At 41.0% G+C, this 22,271-nt stretch overlaps 1 protein-coding gene across 5 annotated transcripts in view; it reads right to left on the bottom strand.

The window, feature by feature from the left end:
• Ablim3 (actin binding LIM protein family member 3) overlaps window positions 1-22,271 on the bottom strand; it is a 129,842-nt gene that overhangs the window by 55,425 nt on the left and 52,146 nt on the right. For 3 of the 5 annotated variants that reach the window (XM_070036358.1, XM_070036357.1, XM_070036356.1), the window contains exons 3-4: window positions 7,825-8,008; window positions 4,418-4,563 (exon numbers count right to left, since the gene is read on the bottom strand). In XM_070036358.1, coding sequence (XP_069892459.1) covers window positions 4,418-4,563; window positions 7,825-8,008 — 330 coding nt within the window. The remainder of the gene's footprint in view (window positions 1-4,417; window positions 4,564-7,824; window positions 8,009-22,271) is intronic. The other 2 variants (XM_070036359.1, XM_070036360.1) reach the window with 1 other exon arrangement.

The raw sequence follows: 22,271 nt of genomic DNA, 5'->3' as shown, positions 1-22,271 counted from the left end.
ATCAAAGGCACTGACATTCCTCTCTTGTTTCTATCTCTATGTCTGTCTCTGTTTCTCTGTCTCTGTCTCACTCTCTCACCCTTCATTCCTTACACATCACTTGATACTGATAGCCCACAGATCCAGCTCACTCCCAAGCTCCATAAAGACAGGCACTGATACTGGCTAATGACATAATTCTCTGTCCTTTCAATAAAACTTAATACTTGTATATTTCCACATTCCAGAATAAGTCCTATCCCTCTAAGTTAAAGTGACATATGTGAGATGAATTATGTACCTTGAGTTCAAATTTTTAGGCATTACCCCAATGCAGTGGCTACAGAATGGACTGAGGAAAGAGTCTGAATGTCTTCCTTAGTTAGGCTAGTCTAAGTAATGGGAGTATACCCAATAAGTGGCTGTTATTATTTCATATTCTCATGTTTTTATTTTCCCCATGTCCTATGCTTTGTCCAGTCTCACTGGAAGCAAGAACCAATATTACCACTATGGGAAGTTCCTGCTTGTTCCTTATGAGAACTTTGTGATATCTCTCTATGTGGTTTTTTCCCCATAGTACATTATGGGACTTCTGCTTGTACTGGTTTATATTTATCTCCATCTTTTTCTCCCCTTTCTCTTTTCACCCTGAGCCACTGATAGAGCTACGGCACATTCCATTGGGGAGCCTCTGGGTCAGCAGGGTCAGGAACCACACCCTGTCCTAAGTTGGGTCTCTGCATAGCCAGCTGTCCACGTCTCATATGTTCCTCTCTCTTCCAAAATTACCATCTTCAGCTGGCAGAAAGGACGACTACCACCTGTGTCTCCCAAATCCCCTGCGGTATTATTGAGGCTTCTGAAGATCCTGGGAAGCCATTTTTAGTCTAGTTAACTATGTCATTTCTTCCACTATGGTCGGCAAAAATAAATGGGATTTGTGACTCACATCAGGGCTCTGCATTGTTTCAGGCAATGTATCCAGGAAGAAGGGGCCCTTCCCAGTTAGCAAGTCATACAGCTGGTATCAGGGTGTTATCACCGTGTCCAGATGGGCAGACTGCTGGTCTCATGTCTTATTATCTGTATTACTCTGGGAGTGATTTATGCTCGTGGAGTCTCAGTTTTCTTCTCTAAAAGATAATTACTCTGATCTCCCTGATCAAGTTGCTATGATTAGATGAGATATTTTGGAATGGAATTCTTAGTACAGTGCCTAAATAGTAATAACCAATGCTGGCAGAGGTGCTGATAATGCTGGTAGTGATGGTGATGATTGGGAAGGTAACAATGGGATGTTGGCGATGCTGCTGCTACCACTATTGATTCTTCTCTGTGAGATCTATAGGGAAAAATTTCTTTTCCCCTTGATCTGTCCTCCTAATAATTTCTGAATATTCCCTTTAGTCTCTTTTGAGTAAACACTGCTTTTTCAGAATCTCTATTACCCTTCAGGGATAAACTTCATTCTCTTCTAGCTTAAAAAAAACCTGCTATTTTTTTTTTTTTTTGATACAGGATCTTGTTAAGTAGCCCATTCTGGCCTTGAACTTGTGGTCTTCCTGCCTCAGTCTCACAAGTCACTGGAATTACAGGTGTGTGCCACCACACTCAGTTTGTCCTTTGCCTTTTGTGGGATACAGTTTTCTTTGTGATTTTTCAAGTGGCTTTGTTTTCATCTGTTCCTTGATAACACAAAAGACATTCAACATACTCTCTACTCAGGAGGCCCTCTGCCTTTGCAGTACAGACAGTGATCACCCTTGAAGGAAACTTCTAGGAAACATAGGCACCAGGGACCCATGGATTAATGCCTTTAATATTTGTGAGCAATAAGCAAGATAAGCCATAATCCTTAGCTCTCCCCCTGCAGATTGCTGGCATGCTCATTTGTTCCCCTTCACTCACTTTCCCTCACCCCTTCTAGCTTGCTCTGTGTCTCTGTCTGTCTGTCTGGCTGGCTGTCTGGCTGTCTGCCTGTCTCTGTGCTTCAGTAAGGCTTGAACTCAGGGCCTTACTTAGCTTTTTTAACTCAAGGATGGTGCTCTATCTCTTGAGTCAAGCTCCGTTTTGAACTTTTTTTTGGTTATTAATTGGAGGTAAGAGTTTAATAGACTTTTCTGCTTGGGGCTGGCTTCAAACTACGATCCTCAGGTCTCACCTTCCTGAGTAGCTAGGATTTTAGGTGTGAGCCACAGGCATCTGGCCTTCCTCTATCTCTTAATAAGAAAAGTAAAGCAGGGATATTTAGAGCCCGTCGTTGAGTGCATGCTCAAATGTAAGACTCTCACCCAGCTGAGGAAATCTAATACCTGTCAGAGCGCCCTCCTCCCCTAATTCACATAGAAACACACAGCACACCTGAGAGAAACCACACATTTAGGAATCTTACTCAGTGCTCCTTCAATATGCTTTCTACCCTAAACCTCCACACTAGTAACACCCCACATTTTATACTAATAGAGTATTTTACACACTACAATGTATCTGAGCTTAATTCCTGTAGACTAATATAATTGCTTTCCACAACACTCTTGCGAGAATAAGACATTCCATCCTTCTTTCATAGCAGGGAGGGAACAGTACTGCACTGGATCATGCAGAAGGTCGACAGTCTGATGATTGCAGCAAACCTTGCTCTACTGCTCACGTATGGACCCATTGTCTCTGGGATCTTCTGCAACATCAGCCACAGGGCCACGGTCCTCATTTGGAAGGTGTTTTCAAGGAATTAGGCAGGACAGCAGTGTGTGCCCTTGGACATCTTCAGATAAGAAAATAGTTCTTGAGCATGGCCAAAGACACGAAGGAAGTGCGTTACATATTTCAGGACCAGAGCCCATTTAACTGAAAGGAAGGGCAGGCAAAGGAGCGCATCTTTCCGCTGTCCTTCCCTTCGGCTGATTACAGCTGGGTAGACTCTAATGGAGCCCCTGGGAACCAAGCCCTGCTGACTGGAGGTGGGCTCTGCTCACCCTCCTTGGTTTGATGTGGCTTCAGGATGCTGACTGTGCTGGTGCCATCGTCATCAGCTCCCTGCACCTGTGCTGTGTTGCTAATGGGTTTTCATTGATTCTCTTGATGGGGACCAGCCAGGGTGTCATATAACATGAAAGATCACTGGAGCCCAGTGTGGCTCATGGAGACCCAGGAGGCTGAGCATGTGGGTCTGCAGGCACATGCACTACCCACAGCTCCACAAGGGCATCTGGGAACAGAGATTTATACGCTGCGCGTGCTTGAGTGGAATGGACTCTTCAGATCAGGAGGACTGCTCCAAGGCACACTCTTGATTTTTACTTTTCCCTTAAAGCTATGGTTTGGTGATGACATATAACATTATTATGGTATGGCAGACCCCTCTCCACCCCCATTCCCAGCTAGCATTCTCAGTCTTAGAAATAGCAAGGGAATTACTCAGGGAGCTTGCTACCAATATCAGCTCTCGCATTCAAAATCCCTAGAGGTTCAAGGTAAGCTCCCAAATCTGTAGTGTTGCAAGTAAAGCTGACAAAGTGGCCCGTGGAACTCTCTAACAAGTGCTGTGAAGGCCTGTGGTTTGCGCCCAGGGAATTCCCCATTTCCTCTTTTGTGAGACATGCTACAAATTCTTCCTTAATGGATTTTTTTTAAATCAAAATTGAGAACTAACTGCTGGGTACTGGTAGCTCATGCCTGTAATCTTTGTTACTCAGAAGCCTGAGCTGAAGATCTTGGTTCAAACTAGCCTGGGCAGGAGACTCTTATCTCCAATTAACTTCCCTCCCCCCTCATAAACAACAACAACAACAACAAAAATACCCCAGAAGTAGAGCTGTAGCTTAAGTGACAGAGTGCTAGCTTTGAGCAAGAAAGCTCAGGGAGGGGCTGGGAAGGTGGCTCAGTGGTAGAGCACTTGCCTTGCATGCATGAGGCCCTGGGTTCGATTCCTCAGCACCACATAAGCAAAAAAAGACAAAAAGCCGGAAGTGGTAGCGCTGTGGTTCAAGTGGTAGAGTGCTAGTCTTGAGCTGAAGAGCTGAGGGACAGCACCCAGGCCCAGAGTTCAGGCCCCACGACCGGATCCCCCTCCCCCCCAAAAAAAGAAAGCTCAGGGACAGGGCTCAGGCCCCGAGTTCAAGACCCAAGACTTTCTCACATACACACAATATTAGAACTACTGGTGAACAAATCTTTGGTTAACCCTAGAGTGGTACTGTGGGGCATAAGATCAGGAACTCAGCTTGTCCCAGAAGAGACCCATCTTAAGGGCTCAGATACAGGCACCAGCCTTCACTGCTTCTAATCAGGCAATCTGCCTTCCCTACACTGTGCTGTGGACCTTGTGTGCCTAAGCAACATGACAATTGGGCCATGGTTCAGAAGTCTTGCTTCCTTCCATGCCTGCAGGAGTAGCTGGCTGTGCCAGGTCAGGAGAAACTGAAGAGACAGTGACCTGGAACAGGGAGCTGCTGGGGAGAGGACTCACGGCTTGGTCCCCGGATCTTGATGGGCTTACTGCTGGTCATGGACTGGGAGCATGTCTGGCACACACATTCTTTACCACTGAAGGTCACCTTGTCTCCAATGGGGAAAGGCTTCCTGGAAGAGAGATGAAGAAAAATGTCAGTGCCTGCTCTTGCTGACCTGATAATGTGTTCTGAGCAGCACTCTGACTTCTAGGGCAGGCGGCAAGTTCAACTGCTCTGTACCACAGAATGATCTGATTCCACTGAAAGGAATGGCAGGTAAGGAGGGAGCTTTCCCATTGCCTCTCTCCACAGCTGATTGTGGCCAAATGGAGTCTCAGTTAGGGACCATGAGGTCAGCACTGGAGACTTATGAGCCGCTTGTATTATTTGACTCAAACATTGCAAATCACGCTGTGCATCTGTACTTATACATCTCAGCTGGAAGAAGAGGCTCACGCCTCACAGAGCTGTTCCACCTTTGAAAAACACTTTCTTCTTCTTCTTCTATTATTATTATTATTATCTCTAAGTAGTGTACAAAGGAGCTGTCATTTAACAATGAATAATTTGTGAATACAAATTCCTTGATCAGTGTCACCCCTTTTAGCATTCTTACTCATCCCTTCCCTCCCTACCTTTCCCCTCACTTGTCTTAATTTTGTAGCATGTATATCAAATTATTGACTCCCCTTCTTCTCCTCTTCATCCCTCTACACCCATTCCCTTTGACCCCACTCTACCCCTTTCAAGCACCTGCAACCATGTTCACTGCAGCACTATTCACCACAGCCATGGTTATAGAATCAGCCCAGTTATGTAACCTCAATGGACAAATGAGTCAAGAAAATGTGGTATATTTACACAATGAAGTTGTGTACATCATCCATTAGAAAGAATGATATTGTATCATTTGTAAAAAATGGAAAGTCGGGAAAAATTATGTTAAGTGAAGTAAATCAGGCCTACAGAAACAAAGGATGCATGCTTCCCCTTGTATGTGGAAGCTAGAGTTAGCTTATAAACTTAAAAAATAAACATGTTGGGTGTTATGCAAGTGTATACAAATGTATTAATTGCAATTTGGTAGATTCAAGGGAGAACTCAAATAGTGTAATTCCTTAGAAAGGAAAGGTAAATAGTCCCTCTTCTTTGAAGGAATTTTCTGTCAGTTTACCCATTCTTCATATATTAAGAATTCATTTTTAAAAAAAGGCTGTGAGTTGAAGCCCAACGACTGATCAAAAAAAAATTCATTCAACTCCCAGGCTCACCAACATTTCTTTCTTTTCACTACTCATTTATCAAAATTCTTTTACCCAATAGGAAGACATAGGAAAATATCTTTTCCTCTGTCTCTGGTCTCTGTCCTTGTTCAGTTCCATAGTTCAAGGGTCTCAAGCTCATACCGCTTTGCCTTTCCAGTGAAATTACAAGCCATCTGCAGACTCCTCAGTTACATTGTTTATCTGTGTTTGCTCCTGCAGTGCGGGACACCTGCCATATGCACTCTGTCTGCTTTCCTTGTATTGGCAGCATGAGACTGTGCAGAGAACCTTGGGTAAGGATTCGGACATCTTAGCCCTCATTGTGGCCTAGCCACTAGCTCATGGAGATATAGCTTGACCTCAGAGAGTCATCTTGACTCTATGAGGTTTGACACAACTCATCTTGTACCATATGGACCATTTGAGCTCATTTCTGATGGGTCTGAGATCCCAGGAACCAGTGCCCAAGTTGTTTTTCATTATTACTTTACTTTATTGTTATTATGGAGGTGATATACAGAGGGGTTACAATTATATGAGTCAGGTAATGAGTACATTTCATTTTGTACAGTGTCTCTGTTTGTTAACTCTCTCCCAGTCCCTCCCTCCCCTCCCATCTCCACCCACAATCTGTATGGCTCACTTTCATGTGTCCAGCAGCCCTACTGCTGCACTTTTCCACCCTTTTACCTTCCAGTTCGGTACCCTCCTCCCAACCCTTCCGAAGGTATATACTTGAATGCACCATACATAAGATAAAGAAGACAGAATCACCAAAAAAATAAAAACTAAAAACTGAAAATAGGAGAGGTCTCTTGTTTCCATATCTTGGAGTTCATTTCAATATGGATGTTATTTTATATAAATATGAAGAGGCACGTAGGCATTGCACCTTTGTGTTTCTTTCCTGAGAGTATCTTCTTTTGATCTCCCAGTGTCCATGTTTTAAGAAACAGATGAATGAATGAATGAATTTCCACTGAGTGGTTATATTTTTACATATACTGCCAGTAGTCTCAATCAGAACAATGAAGCTTGTTGAGATTGGTTCGGGAAAGCAGAAAGGGATGACCTAAAGTAGTGGAAGGGGTAAATTTAATCAGGTACATTGCATGTTTATGTGGGTATGTTCAAGTGAAAGTCCCTTTATAACTAATTGATGTTAATAAAAAATAATGAAAAAATTACAAAAAGAAACTCTCTTTGGTTGGTTACTCTAGTTGATAACAGCCAGTGTTTATTTTGTGGAGATAATAATGAACCCAATTCACGTATAAACCCTTTATATATACATACACACATATATGTATATATATATATATTCTAATCATGCTTTATTTATGACTTGATCAGAGCTGGCAAATAAATTTTAACATATTTGTGGGCAGGGCTGAAGTTTTCTTCCATTTTTTTTCATTTCCTTAATGTGATACTTGGCATGCAACGGACCCTTAATGTACATTTGCGAAATTAACAAGGGATTGAAATGTTGGGTAGGGTTGAGCTCTCCACCACCAGGGAAGTCCTTAGAGAAGAGGGATGACTCCAGTGATAATGAAAAGAACAGTAAGAACAGGCACACTACTAAGTGCGAGCACTGAGTACCACTCACTGAGCTCAAGTCCTTGCATGCGTCATCAACTGGGTCTTTGTGTAAACCCAGTGAAGGGGGCAGTAGTTTTGACTCTCATTATTGATAGGGACACTGAGGCTTTCAGAGATGGGGCCACATGCCAGAGACATTCTGTAAGTAGGAGAGAAGCTACAAACAGGCATCCTTGTATCACCTGCGGCTGAGGGGTCTAGGAGCCTTGGGCAGAGTTCTAAGGGACTAGGGTAATTGATTGTTCTTTTGGAGGCTTTTTGGTGGGAAATGGGAAGCTGAGTATGGGGCTGAGACCTTTGCCCTGCTTCCACCAGAGAACGAAGTTGTGGTTTACATTGGACTGCACATAGCAAAAAGGACTCTGCTGCTAGAAGGTTTGAAAACCACTGTCCTGTTGATTCTTGTAGTTCCTAAGATCCTGGTCTCCAGCATAAGCCCTAGAGATGCCCAGGGAAAGTCATGTCTTCCCATTTCCCCAGGCTCACTCAGGGAGAGGCCGCACACCCTGCCACCTACTCACCTGCACAAGCTACACACGAAGCACTTGGGGTGGTAGGTGCGGCCCAGGGCAGAGATGACTTCACCCGTGATGAAGTCCCGGCAGCTGTCACAGCGTGTGCCATAGAGTTGCTGGTAGTCCTGGGTGCAGATGTACTCCTGGTTCTTGAAGAAGAAGCCTGACTGGGCCAGGCCACAGCCACACACTTGGGGAAATCAAGAAGGAAGAAAGGGTAGACTGAGTGTAGGGGCGGTCTGAGGGCTTCACTGGGGGGACCCTGGTGTTTGATTTTGCTATGAGTGGCCAGAGAGTTAGTTTAAGGAATCTATACATCATGATCAGAAAAGAAAGGCATTGTTTCTTCCAGGGAAATAAATGGCTCTCAGGGACAACAGAACTCTAGCAGCCTCCTGAACATATTGGTCCAGCTAAAGCCAGGAAGGGTCATTCAGGAAGGGGGCTGGTTAACAATCAAAAGAAGTTGAAGAGAAGCTCCTTTGATTCTGTGGTCAGCTCCCCTCATTCAGCCTGCACTTACCAGGAGACGGGTAGCTTGACCTCCTACAGAGACTGCCTTTGAGAGGGAAGAAGCTGGCCAGGCTTCATTCCAGGAAATCATTCCAGCAGAGAGTTACAGCTTTTATGTACATTAATAAATAGGTTCCATGGTTTCTGACAGGTTTTCTGAAGATTTGGCTAGTTCAGCATTCTCAAGAATGAACAATGGGGAATTAGGCATAGTAGCACATGAGTGTAATCCAGGCATTACGGAGGCTGAGGCCCGAAGACCGTGAGTTTAAGGCTGAGCTATATAGCAAGAATTTATCTCAGAAAAGAATCATCAGTGGTGGAGCAATCAGAAAAATAGTTTCCAAGCTTGTAGACTGAAGGAACCAACCAGGAATTGGGTGACATCACCCAGTAAATATTACTTCATCATTAACAAGATAAGTTGCTTTGCAAAAGTAAGCAGGTCAAAAGCAGGAGAGATTTCCCAGTACATGCCAGACATATTTTGTAAGTGTTTGTTCACTTTTGTGGGCCAGAAGCAGGCTTCAAGGGCCAAACTGAGTGAAGAGAAGGCAGGTCCAATGGTCACGGCAGGATAGTAAGAGACACAAGTGTTTAGGTATGCAGCTACTTTACTGCCACCAAATCTCTGAGTGACAGTGAACTTGTCCCTCTCGTTCCCGGGGTCTCTAATCACTTCTATACAGGCTGAGCTTTTCAGACATGATCTCTTGTGGGTCTCTGAGAAGAAGAGCTACCTTCAGTGCTAACCATGTGTCTAAACGTTTAAGTTCAATGTGAAGTCTTGTTCAGGGCCCCTGATGCCACCACCTCTGTGAAGAAGCAGGGTGGTGGAGATGGCACTGGTGGGAGGTGGGGAAGGGTAAATCTTTCAGCAAACATCATGAGAATTCATCATACCAAACAATGCCTGATTTCAGAAGCAGGCAGAACAGGAGAACTCGCTGTTCTCAGCCTGCAGGTGGTAAATCAATTGTTGGGTCATGGCCTACAACCTTATTGGAAACAGCTCCTGTTTTTTCCCTTCTTTTCTCTCCTTTGTTTTCCCTGCCAATTCCACCCCCAGGCCACCTCTCCCAGTGGGAGAAAACCAAGAGGTCATAAGAAAACCTGGAACAATCAGTTCCTCCATTTCCCTCCCAGAAGCTGCAGGAGGAAGTTTTTGGTGGAAAGGATGTAAAGATTGATAAGAATCTCAAGGGATCCTGGAATACAGAGAAGAGCATGGGATGGAGGTATGTAGCAAGCAGGACCAGATATATTTGAATTTGTGCAGAACCAGGCATTCAAAACAAAACCTAATCAAACCAAAACCCAAGAACAGTCACAGGGTGTACTGTATGAAACTGATGGGAATTGATGCACCCAGGATAGTCTTGACCGTATGAATCAAAAAATAAAGTCTATTAATTTTTTAAAAACAGGCCATATAATTGGAAAACTGGAAATGACAGAGCAGACAAGGTTAGATATGCTTTACAAATGCAGAGTGAGGTACTCTCGGTGAATATGAGAGCTTGCACATGATTCTTGCCTGCTCCAGGGTATTAAGGTTACAATCCTGAGTTCTACCACTCAAGTGCTCTGTGACTTTGACAAAGTTACCTCCCTTCTCTGGAGCTCATTTGCAAAATGAGGATGCTAAGATAGTAATGAGGACACATCTGGATAGGAGGGTCTGGGACTCTGTCATGGAATTCTGTTGATTTCCAGCTTTGAATCAGACTTGATTTTAGGACATTTCAAACTCAGAGTCTGAAGGGTCTCAGATATGCAACATCTTAATTGTGAAATATACTATGCATAGAAGAAATATAGAAAATATAGGCATACCGTTTAAAGAATAAGAAAATATACACTCATGGGCCCACTACTAAATTTGTAAAATAAGATATCCCAGCACTATATAAGCTTTCTTTTTTCCTCCCTGAGAGTTCCTCCTTTCCACACAGTCTCTAATTGTATGTTGGCCATCCCCTTGCTTTTCTTATGGTTTTACCACCTATGATACCATCCATATGCAGGATACTTTGTTAGGCTGGTCTGTGTCTGGATTGGTGGGCGTTTTTTCACTTACTCCTCTGTGCTGCTTTTTTTTTTTTTTTTTGGTCTGGTCATGGGCCTGAACTCTGGGTCTGGGTGCTGTCCCTCAGCTCTTCAGCTCAAGGCTGGCGCTCTACCACTTGAGCCACAGTGCCACATCCGGCTTTCTTTCTTTTTTGCTTATGTGGTGCTGGGGAATTGAACCCAGGACCTCATGCATGCAAGGCAAGCGCTCTACCACTGAGCCACCTTCCCAGCCCCTCCTCTGTGCTTCTTGACACCCTCTCACAACTCTGTGTTTGAGATTCACCTAGGTTGTTGTCTGAAATGCAGTTCATCCGTTATCTCTCATGCTGCATTCCACCTAAATCACACCTGACTGTGACCATGATGAGGAACATTTCACATCTCAGCTGCTTGCTTTTTCGGAGGGCTTGTATAATGCTATGAGCATCCTTGTATTTGTAAAGGGCTGGCTGCTTATTCCTAGTTCTTTTAAAAATTACATTTTCATTGTGGAGGTGGGAGGGAAGGGATGGTGGGGGAAAACAAAGGAGGTAACAATGATCCATAGGAAATGGACTCAGTACCTTGCTCATGTAACTGTAACCCCTCTGTACAGTATTTTTAAAACCGTACAAAAAAATGACATTTTCATTTCACCCAATCCCAATCGTCACCAATATTAGGGTCATCTGACTAGTCAACATGATGCAGGCACATGATTTCTTTTTTCTTTTTTTTTTTTTTTTAACATGATGTCTTCATTGTCAGTTAAAAGTTTTATTTCCCTGATAATTAGTGAAATGAGAATCTTTTCATGGGTTTATGGGTCATTAGCATTTTCTCTATTATAAAATGCTTGCTAAGGTCTTTTGCTGATTTTCCTTTTTCTTTGAGATTTGTAGAAATTCTTTGTGTGTCTTAGAAGTGAATCATTTTTCAGTTGTTAGTACAAACATCTGTAATTTGAGGCTTGCTTTTTACTTTTTAAAGTAGCATATATTAGTAATACCAGGAACTTTTCTTGTGATATTTCCACACATGAATCCTCTGCACAATGAATGCTGATCAACTTCACCCCTTTTAACTCTCCATTATCCCCTTTCCCTTCTTAAAGCATCTTCAGCAAGTTTCACTATTCTATTTTCATACAGGCAAATAAACTGCTCTGACCATATTAATCCTCATTCTCCCTCTTCATTAGCCCTCCCTACTCCTACTCCTACTTCTACCCCTACTCCTACTCCCTACTCCTGACCATCTGACCATCATCAACCCACCCCTCCAACAGAGCTGGTTTTACGTTCCTTCCTTTCTCTCTTTCTTCCTTTTCTCCCTCCTTCCCACCCCTTCTTCTTTCTCTTTCTCTCTTTTTCTCCTTCCTTCCTGCTTCTCTGTCTTTTTTTTGAGACAGGATCGTATTACGTGTCCCAAGATAGCCTTGAACTCAATATTATCTTACTTTCACCTCTCCTAGTGCTAGGATTACAGGCATACACCCCTGTGCTTGGTGAGAACATAATTTTCTTCTTCTTGTGGTATTGTGAATGAACCAAATACTTCAGGTTTTAGTTGGTCCAATTTTTCATTCTTTTCCTTTATTATTTACATCCTTTGGATCATATTTAATAAATTCTTCCCTACCATAAAATTCTAAAGAAGAAATTGTCTATATAGTGTTTTAAAGTTCTATTGTTTTCACATCAGTGCTGTTGCTCCACCTGTGTCTGACAATAGTGAATGGCATACAGTAGCCATCCAATTTCCCATGTGGATATTTAATCATGTCAGTGCCATTTATCAAACACTGCAATTGTTCTCTACTGATCTGCAAAAAAAAACATGTTTCCGCACATGTGGAAGAGTGGTTTTTGCTTCTATATTCAGTTCTATTGGCGTATTCATCTGTCCTTAATCCAAGACATACCATCCTAATAGCTTATACAGTAACAGTAAGTGATGGGGTCTGGCAGGACAGGCCTCTTGGCTCTGCTGCTGTTCTGTAGGATGTGAATGATCTCTGGTCCTTTGCCAAGTAAACAAGTTTAACTGAGTTCTTCCTTTCCATGGGAATTTTTTTTCCAATCCTCCTTTCTGAAGCCAGTATTCAACTAGTATTCTTTTTTTCTCTTTTTTAAAAATAAATTTCATTGTAAAGATATTGTAATGAGTACATTTCCTATTAAGCATTGTTTCTTCCTCCTTTGTTTTTCCCCTACCATCCCTTCCCTCCCCACCTCCACAACTCTTCTCCCCCGAGGGTATAAAGTTCATTTTCTTTTTTTTTTTAATTAAGGTTTTTATTATGAAAATACTGTACAAAGGGGTTACAGTTACATGAGTAAGGTAATGAGTACATTTCTTATCCAGTATTGTTGCCTCCTCCTTTGTTTTTTTCCCTACCATCCCTTCCCTCCCATCTCCTCAGTTAAACCCCCCAACCCCTCTCTTAAATTGTAAAGTTTGTTTTTTGACATAGTATCTTGTACATCTCATTGTTGCAATGGGTCCACCTGTATCTCTATTTAAACAATTTGTTTTTTCCCTTCCCCCCCACAAATTATATCAACATCAAATACAGTGAAAACAGGGGTTATACTGTGGGGGAGGGACATACAAAGTGACAAACAACAAAAATGACAAAAATGAACTTTACAACTTTGGTGCGGGGGTGGGGGTGAGGGGTGGGGGTGGGAGTGGGGAGGGAGTGTGGGGAGGATTAGGTGGGGGATTAGGGGGAGGATGGGAAGGGATGGGAAGGGGAAACAAAGGAGGAGGCTACAATGCTTGATAAGAAATGTACTTATTATCTTGCCCATGTAATTGTAACCCGTCTGTACAGTATTTTCACAATAAAAAAATAAAAAAGTGACAAAAATCACATGGTACCTTAAAAATACTTTAGAAACAATAGCAAGGAAGAAAAAACCACTTCTGTCCCTATTTTGGGTTCATTTCGCTTAACATCATCTTATCTGACCTTTTCTGCTTGTCCCAGACATATACTAGTTATTACAAATAAGGGAAACCATGGGACCTATGTTTCTTTGGGCCTGGCTTACTTCACTTAATATAATTTTCTCCAAGTCTTTCCATTTCCTAACAAATGGGCTAATGTCATTCTTTTTGATGGAGGCATAGAATTCCATTGTGTGTGTGTGTGTGTGTGTGTGTGTGTGTGTGTGTGTGTGTGTGTGTGTGTGTATTCCACATTTTCTTGATCCATTCACCTACTGAGGGGCATCTGGTTTGGTTCCATATCTTAGCTATGGTAAATAATGATGTGATAAACATGGTTGTGCTGGTAACCTTAGTATGGCCTTGTTTGTGATCATTTGGGTAAATGCCCCAAAGTGGGATTGCTGGGTCATAGGGGAGCTCTATGTGGAGTCTTTTGAGGAACCTCCATACTACTTTCCAAAGTGGTTGAACAAATTTATATTACCACCAACAATGCAGTAGGGTTCCCTTCTGTCCACATCCCCTCCAGCAACTGTTGTTATTAGAATTCTTGATTCTAATCATTCTAACTGGGGTGAGGTAGAATCTCAATATTGTTTTGATTTACATTTCTTTTATGGCTAGCGAGGTTGAGCATTTCTTCATGTGTCTATTGGCCATTCTTATTTCCTCTTCAGAGAAGTTTCTCTTTAAGTCTTTAGACCACTTAGTTATCAGGTGTCTGTTGTATGGCTAGTGAAGATCTTCTCCCAATCTGTGGGCTTTCTATTGATCTTGCTAGCTATGTCCTTTGCCACGCAGAAGCTCTGCAGTTTCATGCGATCCCATTTGTCCATCCTTTCTTTGATTTGTTTGTTTCTGGGTCTCTATTAAGAAAATTTTGGCCTGTGCCAAGGAGACCTAGGGTTTCTCCTATTCCTTCCTGTAATGTTTTCAGGGTGTCTCCTTTGACTCCAAGGACTTTGATCCATTTGGAGTTGATTCTGGTGCAGGGTGATATATAAGGATCTAGCTTTAGTTTTCTACAGGTAATTAGCCAATTTTGCCAGCACCATTTACTAAGAGGCTGTCTTTCTTTCATTCTAGTTTTTTAGCTCCCTTATCGAAGATTAGGTGGCTGTATGTCTTTGGATTTATTTCTGGGTTTTCAATTCTATTCCATTGGTCCTGAGGTCTCTTCTTGTGCCAGTACCAAGCTATTTTGATTACTATGGCTTTGTAGTAGAGTTTGAAATTTGGTATTGATATTCCTCTAGCTCTGTTCTTTGTGTTAAGGATCATTTTTGCTATTTGGGGTCTTTTATTGTTCCATATGAATTTTTGGAGTGCTTCTTCTATTTCATTGAGGAAAGAGGTTGGAATATTAATAATATCGCATTGAATTTGTAGATAGCTTTGGGAAGTATTGCCATTTTCACGATGTTGATCCTTCCAATCCAGGAGTATGGGAGTTTTTGCCATTTTCTAAGTGCTGTTTTGATTTCCTTTTTCAGGTTATAAAAGTTTTCATCATAAAGGTCTTCACTTCTTTTTTTTTTTTTTTGGGTCCGGTCATGGGGCCTGAACTCTGGGCCTGGGCACTGTCCCTCAGCTCTTCAGCTCAAGGCTAGCGCTCTACCACTTGAGCCACAGCGCCACTTCTGGCTTTTTTCTTTTTGCTTATGTGGTGCTGAGGAATCGAACCCAGGGCCTCATGCTTGCAAGGCAAGCGTTCTACCACTGAGCCACCTTCCCAGCCCTAGTCTTCACTTCTTTAGTTAAGTTAATTACTAGGTATTTTATTTTTTGTGGGGGGATTACGAATGGAGCTGCTTTCCTGATTTCAGCCACACTCTTCTCATTGTTGGCATACAGAAAAGCCATTGATTTTTGAGGGTTAATTTATTTATTTTTTAATTTAATTTAATTTAATTTGTGAACATACTGTACAGAGGAGTTACAATTACATGGGCAGGATAATGCGTACATTTCTTACCAAGCATTGCAGCCTCCTCCTTTGAGGGTTAATTTAATACCCTGCTACTTTGCCAAAGTTTTGAATCAGCTTGAGTAATTTGGGAGTGGAGTCTATGGGATTCTTTAAACACAAGATCATGTCATCTGCAAAGAGGGAGAGTTTTACTTCATCTTTCCCTATTTGGATCCCCTTTAAGTTTGCATCTTGTCTTACTACTGTAGGTAGGCATTCTAATACTAAATTGAAGAGAAGTGGAGAGAGTGGACATCCTTGTCTCATTCCTGAGTTTAAAATGGCTTTAGTTTTTCACCATTAAGGCTGGCTGTAGGTTTGTCATATATAGCCTTTATTGTATTGAGGAATGTCCCATGAATTCATAATTTTTCCAGAGCCTTCATCATAAAGGGGTGTTGGATCTTGTCAAATGCTTTTTCTGCATCTATTGAGATATCCATGTGGTTCTTATCCTTGCTCTTGTTGTTGTGATGAATTATATTAATTGATTTGCATATATTGAACTAGCCTTGCATCCCTGATATAAATCCTGTTTGATCATGGTGTATGATTTTTTTGATGAGTTGTTGAAGTCAATTGGCTTGCATTGATGTTCATCGAAGAAATGTGTCTATAATTCTCTTTCTTTGGTAAGTCCTTGCTTGGTTTTGGGATGAGGGTAATGGTGGCTTCATAGAAAGAGTTTGGTAGTGAACTTTCTCTTTCAATTTCATTGAAGAGTTGGAGGAGTATTGGTGTGAGTTCTGCTTTGAAGGCCTTGTAGAATTCCACTGTAAAATCATCCGGTCTTGCGTTTTTCTTAGATGGGAAGTCTCTTATTGCTGTTTCTATTTCAATGCTTGATATGGGTTTTAACTCATTTTGGTTTAGTTTCAGCATGTTGATATTTGCTAGGAAATAGTCCATTTCTTCCAGGAACTCAAACTTATTAGCATAAAGTTTTGAGAAGTATTCCCTTATAATGTTCTGAATCTTGGTTGTTTCTGTGGTGATGTTTCATTCTCATCTCTGAATTTATTTATTTGGGTGTGTTCTCTTCTATTTCTGATAAGATTTGCTAAGGGTCTGTCAACTTTGTTAATGTTTTTTAAGAACCAATTCTTTGTTTTGTTGATTCTATGTTTTTTTTTTAGATTCTAATTCATTTAATTCTGATTTAATTTTAATTATTTCTTTCTGTCTACTGGATTGGGGTTTAGCTTGCTGTTCTTTTTCAAGGAGGTTCAGATGTCTCATTAAATTGTTGGTTTCAGATCTCTTCAATTTGTTGATGTAGGAACTTAGAGCTATAAACTTGCCTCTGAGTACTGCCTTTGCTGTGACCTAGAGGAGCTGGTAATTTGTGTGTTCATTTTTGTTGAATGTCATGCACATTTGAATTTCTTTTCTAATCTCTTCCATGACCCACTGGTGATTCAACAGTGTGTTGTTCAGCCTCCATGTGTTACAGGACTTTCATTGGTGGCTTTTGGTGTTGAGGTCTAATTTTATTTCCTTGTGGTCTGAGAGAATGCAGGGCATAACTTCAATGTTTCTGAATTTGGACAACTTTGCTTTGTAACCTAAAATGTGGTCTATTTTGGAAAATGTTCCATGTGCTGCTGAGAAAAATGTGTATTCTGATGCTGCTGGGTGAAATATTCGGTAGAGTCTGTTAGATCTAGTTGATCTATGCAGTTGTTTAGATCTGTGGTTTCTCTGTTGAGTTTTTGCTGAGTGGGGAAAGTGGTGTGTTAAATTCCCCAACGACTAATGTCTTTGGACCTATGTGAGATTTGAGGGAAAGTAGTGTTTTTTGGATAAACTTGGGTGCTCCGTTGTTTGGTGAATAGATATGTAGAATTGTAATATCCTCCTGAAGGAGAGATCCCTTAGTTAGTATGTAGCGACCTTGTTTATCTCTTCTCACTAATTTTAATTTGAAGTCTATTTTATCTAATATTAGGATTGCAACTCCTGCCTGTTTATGGGGGCTGTTTTCTTGGTAGATTTTGTTCCAGCCTTTCACTTTCAAAATATGTTTGTTTTTATGGGCAAAATGTGTGACTCTTGAAAGCAGCAGATAGAAGGATCTTGATTTTTAATCCAACTAAACAGTCTATGTCGCTTAATTGGAGAGTTACATCCGTTAATGTTCAGAGTAAGGACTGAGAGGTATTTGGTAGTTTCTGCCATGTTATCCACCTTCTTGGGGGCTGCGACAACTGGGTTCTTCCTATGGTTCTTGGATTCTCAGTTTGGGTCCGGTTTCTTGGCCTTTATTGTGGTCTTGTTGGTTTTCTTTGTATAGGACATCTTTAAGTATCTTTTGTAGGGCTGATTTGGTGGAGATATATTGTTTCAGTTTTTCTTTGGTATGGAAGGTTTTTATTTGACCTTCCGTTATGAAGGAGAGTTTAACTGGGTACAGTATTCTTGGTTGATGGTTGTTTGTCTTTAGGGCATGGCATACATCATTCCAGGCTCTTCTTGCTTTAATTGTCTCTGCTGAGAAATCTGAGGTTATTCTAATTGGTTTCCCTTTATAGATGATTGATCTTTTATCCTTGACAGCTTTAAGGATCCTTTCCTTGGTCTGAATTGATCCTGTGTGGATTATAATGTGACGGTGGGATGTCCTGTTCTGGTCTGGTCTATTTGGGGTCCTAAAAGCTTCTTGTATCTGAATAGGCCTATCTTTTTGCATATTTGAGAAGTTCTCTGTTAGGATCCTGTTAAATAAATTTCCTAGACCATTAACTTCTGTCTCTAGGTGCTCCTCTACACCCATTAGCCTCAGATTAGGCCTTCTGATAGTGTCTTCCAAATATTAAGTAGATCTATCATATTTCTTGGATTTGTCTTAGATAATTGTATATTCTTTCTCTATAATATCTAGGCTGTCTTCAATCCCCGAGATTTGATCTTCTGCATGGTCTAACCTACTGTCAAGACTTTCTACTTTGTTTTTTATTTCCTTTCCTTCTAATTGGTCAGCTTTGATGGTTTCAAATTCTTCGTTTTGTTTTAGATCTTGTATGAACTTCTTTACTTCCTTAATTTGGTGTTCAGTGTTTATTCTCAAATCACTCAGTTGATTGGTTATGGTTTCCTTGGACTCCCTTTCCTTCTGATGGGCTCCATTCCGCATTCCCTTTGTGGTCTCCCTGGATTCCTTCCGCTGTCTGTTTATGGATTCCATGAATGCCTCTATTGATCTTTGTCTATTCTCATCCTAGTCACACAATTCCTGTATTACTCTTTGATTAGCTTCCTCACACAATTTCTATATTTCTCTTTGACTGTTCTCAGCCTGCTCATGCAATTCCTGTATTAATCTTTGAGTAGCAAGATTCCTGTATTAATTTTTGGGTAAAGCTTATTTTTAGCATAGTGTCTTGTACATCTCATTGTTAGAATGGGTCAACCTGTATCCTTATTTCAGCATTTTGTTATTTTCCTTCCCCTCCCCAAGTTAGAGAAATGTATATACAAGATTCAGGGCACCAGAATCAAATAACAGTGAAAACAGGCGGTATACCATGGGGAACGAACATACAAATGAAACAAAAAAATCACATGGTACATTAAAAACAACAGCACCAAAGATAAAACCTCTTGTGTCCCTATCTCGGGGTTCATTTTACTTAGCATCATCTTATATGGTCATATGTACATAGATTTTGACCTTTTCTGCTTGTCTAGTAAGATTATCCTAGACATATACTAGTTATTGCAAATGAGGGAAACCATGGGACCTACGTTTCTTTGGGTCTGCCTTACTTCACTCAATATTTTTTTTCAAGTCTTTCCATTTTCTAATAAATGGGGTGACGTCATTCTTTCTGATAGAGGCATAGAATTCCAGTGCGTGTGTGTGTGCACGTGTGCGTGCGCGTGTGTGTGTTTGTGAGTGTGTATCACATTTTCTTGATCCATTCATCTACTGAGGGGCATCTGGTTTGGTTCCATATCAATAATGCTGTGATAAACATAGTTGTGCTGGTAGATTTAGTGTGGCCTTGTTTATGATCGTTTGGGTAAATGCTGAGAAGTAGGATTGCTGGGTAATAGGGGAGCTCTATGTGTAGTCTTTCGAGGACTCTCCATACCGCTTTCCAGAGTGGTTGAACAAATTTACACTACCACCAACAATGCAGTAGGGTTCTTTTTGGCCACATCTCTCCAGTATCTGGTTTTTTTTTTTTTTTGTTTTTTTTTTGGGGGGTCCAGTCGTGGGGCCTGAACTCTGGGCCTGGGCGGTGTCCCTCAGCTCTTCAGCTCAAAGCTAGCGCCCTACCTCTTGAGCCACAGCACCACTTCCGGCTTTTTTCTTTTTGCTTATGTGGTGCTGAGGAATCGAACCCAGGGCCTCAGGCATGCAAGGCACGCACTCTACCACTGAGCCATCTTCCCAGCCCCCTCCAGCATCTGTTTTTATTAGATTTCTTGATTATAGCCATTTTAACTGGGATGAGGTTGAATCTCAATGTTTTGATTTGCATTTCTTTTATAGCTAGAGAAGTTGAGCATTTCTTCATATGTATATTGGCCATTCTTATTTCCTCTTCAGAGAAGTTTCTCTTTAAGTCTTTAGCCCACTTATTTATCGGGCAGTTGTTTCTTTAAGGATTTGTTGTTGGGGGATTTAATTTTTTGAGTTTTAAGTAGATATGAGGCCCTTGTCTGTTGTATGGCTAGTGAAGATCTTCTCCCAATCTGTGTACTATCTATTGGTCTTGCTAGCTATGTCCTTTGCCATGCAGAAACTCTGCAGTTTCATGCCCATTTGTCCAACCTTTCTTTGATTTGTTTCTGGGTCTTTATTAAGAAAAATTTGGCCTGTGCCAAGGAGACCTAGGGTTTCTCCTATTCCTTCCTGTAATGTTTTCAAGGTATCTGCTTTGACTTCGAGGTCTTTGATGGATTTGGAGTTGATTCTGGAACAGGGTGATATATAAGGATCTAGCTTTAGTTTTCTACAGGTGTTTGCCAGCACCATTTACTAAAGAGGCTATCTTTCTTCCATTCTATTTTTTAGCTCATCTATGGGCAATTTTATGCAATATATTAGAATTGCCTTGAGTCTATAATTTAAGTAGGATGGAATTTTGTCATCTTAGTGTTTCTCTTTTATTTATGTTTTCTTTAACATCTTTCTTATGATGTTTTACAAAGTTTTAAAAATTATAATTGTCATGAAGCTTATGCAATTTTTTAAAACTTATTTCTCTCTCTCTCTCTCTCTTTCTCTTTGTATGTGTGCTGATAATGGAATGTGAACTCAGGGCTCGTGATCAACCACTTGAGTCACAGCTCAACTTCCTCCTAGTTAGAGATATGAGTTTCACAGACTTGCCTGCCCCTAGTGGCTTTGAACTGTGAACCTCAGATCTCAGCCTCATGAGTAGTTAAGATTACAGGTCTGAGCCACGGACACTTGGATAAGATTTACTCTCAAATTAAAATTATTTTCTTGTTTGTAAATGGTTTTATGTACTGTGGTATAATTTCCTTTTCTGCATTTATTCTGTATATGAAACTTTATGTGTTCTCTCTTTGGTATTAGTACTTCAGAACAAATCTTTAAAATATCAGGATGGTTAGAAGAACTATTGACAATAACCTAAAAACAATAAACGTATCTATTAAGGCATTACCCAGTCAGTGTATTTAAATGTTTCCAATTTTTCTTATGCTTTTTACTAATTGGTTGCTTGAATAAAGATCTATAAAATTCCACATATTTTTATATAACTGTAATTTCTCTCTCCTCTCTCTCTCTCTCTCTCTCTCTCTCTCTCTCTCTCTCTCTCTCTCTTTCTCTCTCTCATTGGGGTATGAATTCAGGGCCTTACACAAGGCAGGCACTCTGTTACTTGAGCCATGCCTCTAGCCTTTTTGTTACTTTTCAAATAGGGTCTTGCTTTGTACCTGGGATAGCCTGGCCTGCAGTCCTACTGTTTATATTTCCCCTCCACACCCAACCTGTAGATGCGATGAGAGGTACAAATAAACTACTCCCAGCTTTTTTGTTGTAATAGGGTCTGGGCTGGCCTTGCACCATAACCTTAACCTTCCTCATCTCTGCTTCATGAGGAGCTAGGATTACAGGCGTTACCATGTTTAGCTCCTGTTAACAAATCTTTTTTTTTTTTTTTTTTTGCTTTTATGCTGGTCCTGGGGCTTGAACTCAGGGCCTGGGCACTGTTCTAGAGCTTTTAAAAATTTTTTTAAAAAATTATTTTAAAGGTGATATACAGAAGGGTTACAGTTATATAAATCATATAAATCAGGTAAAGAGTACACATATCTTCTTGGACAATGTCACCCCTTCCCTAGCTCTCTCCCAGTTTTTTCCTTTCAATCCCCACCCACAAATTGCATAGTTCATTTTCAACACAGTGTCTAGTGAGTACCACTGCTGGATTTGTTCACCCTTTTTCCCTCCATTTAAGCTTCTTTTTGCTCAAGGCTAGTGCTTTACCATTTGAGCCATAGCTCCACTGCTGACTTTTTGATGATTAATTGGAGGTAAGAGTGTAATAGACTTTCTTGATTGGGCTAACTTTGAACTACAATCCTCAGATCTCAACTTCCTGAGTAGCTAGGATTATAAGCGTGAGCCACCAGTAGCTGAGTTTACAAGTGTGGGTCACTGTACTCAGTTTAAGGAGCTATACTATTGTACATTCCCATCAACAAGAGTGTGAGGGTTCCAGTGTCCACACATCCTTATGAACACTTGTATTCTCATCCTTTTGTTTACAGCTATCTGAGTGGGAAAGGCTATCTCCTTGCAGCTTGATTTGCATTTCTTTGATGGCTAATGATAGCGACCATTTTATGTTGGTGCTTTTTGAACATTTGCATAATTTCTTTAGAGAAATGTCTCACAAATCCTTTGCTCATTTTGAAATTGGGCTGTCTTTTTATTTTTAAGTTATAAGCATCCTTTACAGAGCTTAGACACAATTGT

The sequence above is a fragment of the Dipodomys merriami genome, unplaced genomic scaffold (assembly GCF_024711535.1).
Source record: "Dipodomys merriami isolate MVZ:Mamm:240054 unplaced genomic scaffold, mDipMer1.0.p SCAF_27, whole genome shotgun sequence".
NCBI classification, from domain to species: domain Eukaryota; kingdom Metazoa; phylum Chordata; class Mammalia; order Rodentia; family Heteromyidae; genus Dipodomys; species Dipodomys merriami.
Note: the sequence above shows the minus strand (reverse complement) of the source record. Positions and strands in the feature narration are given on the sequence as shown.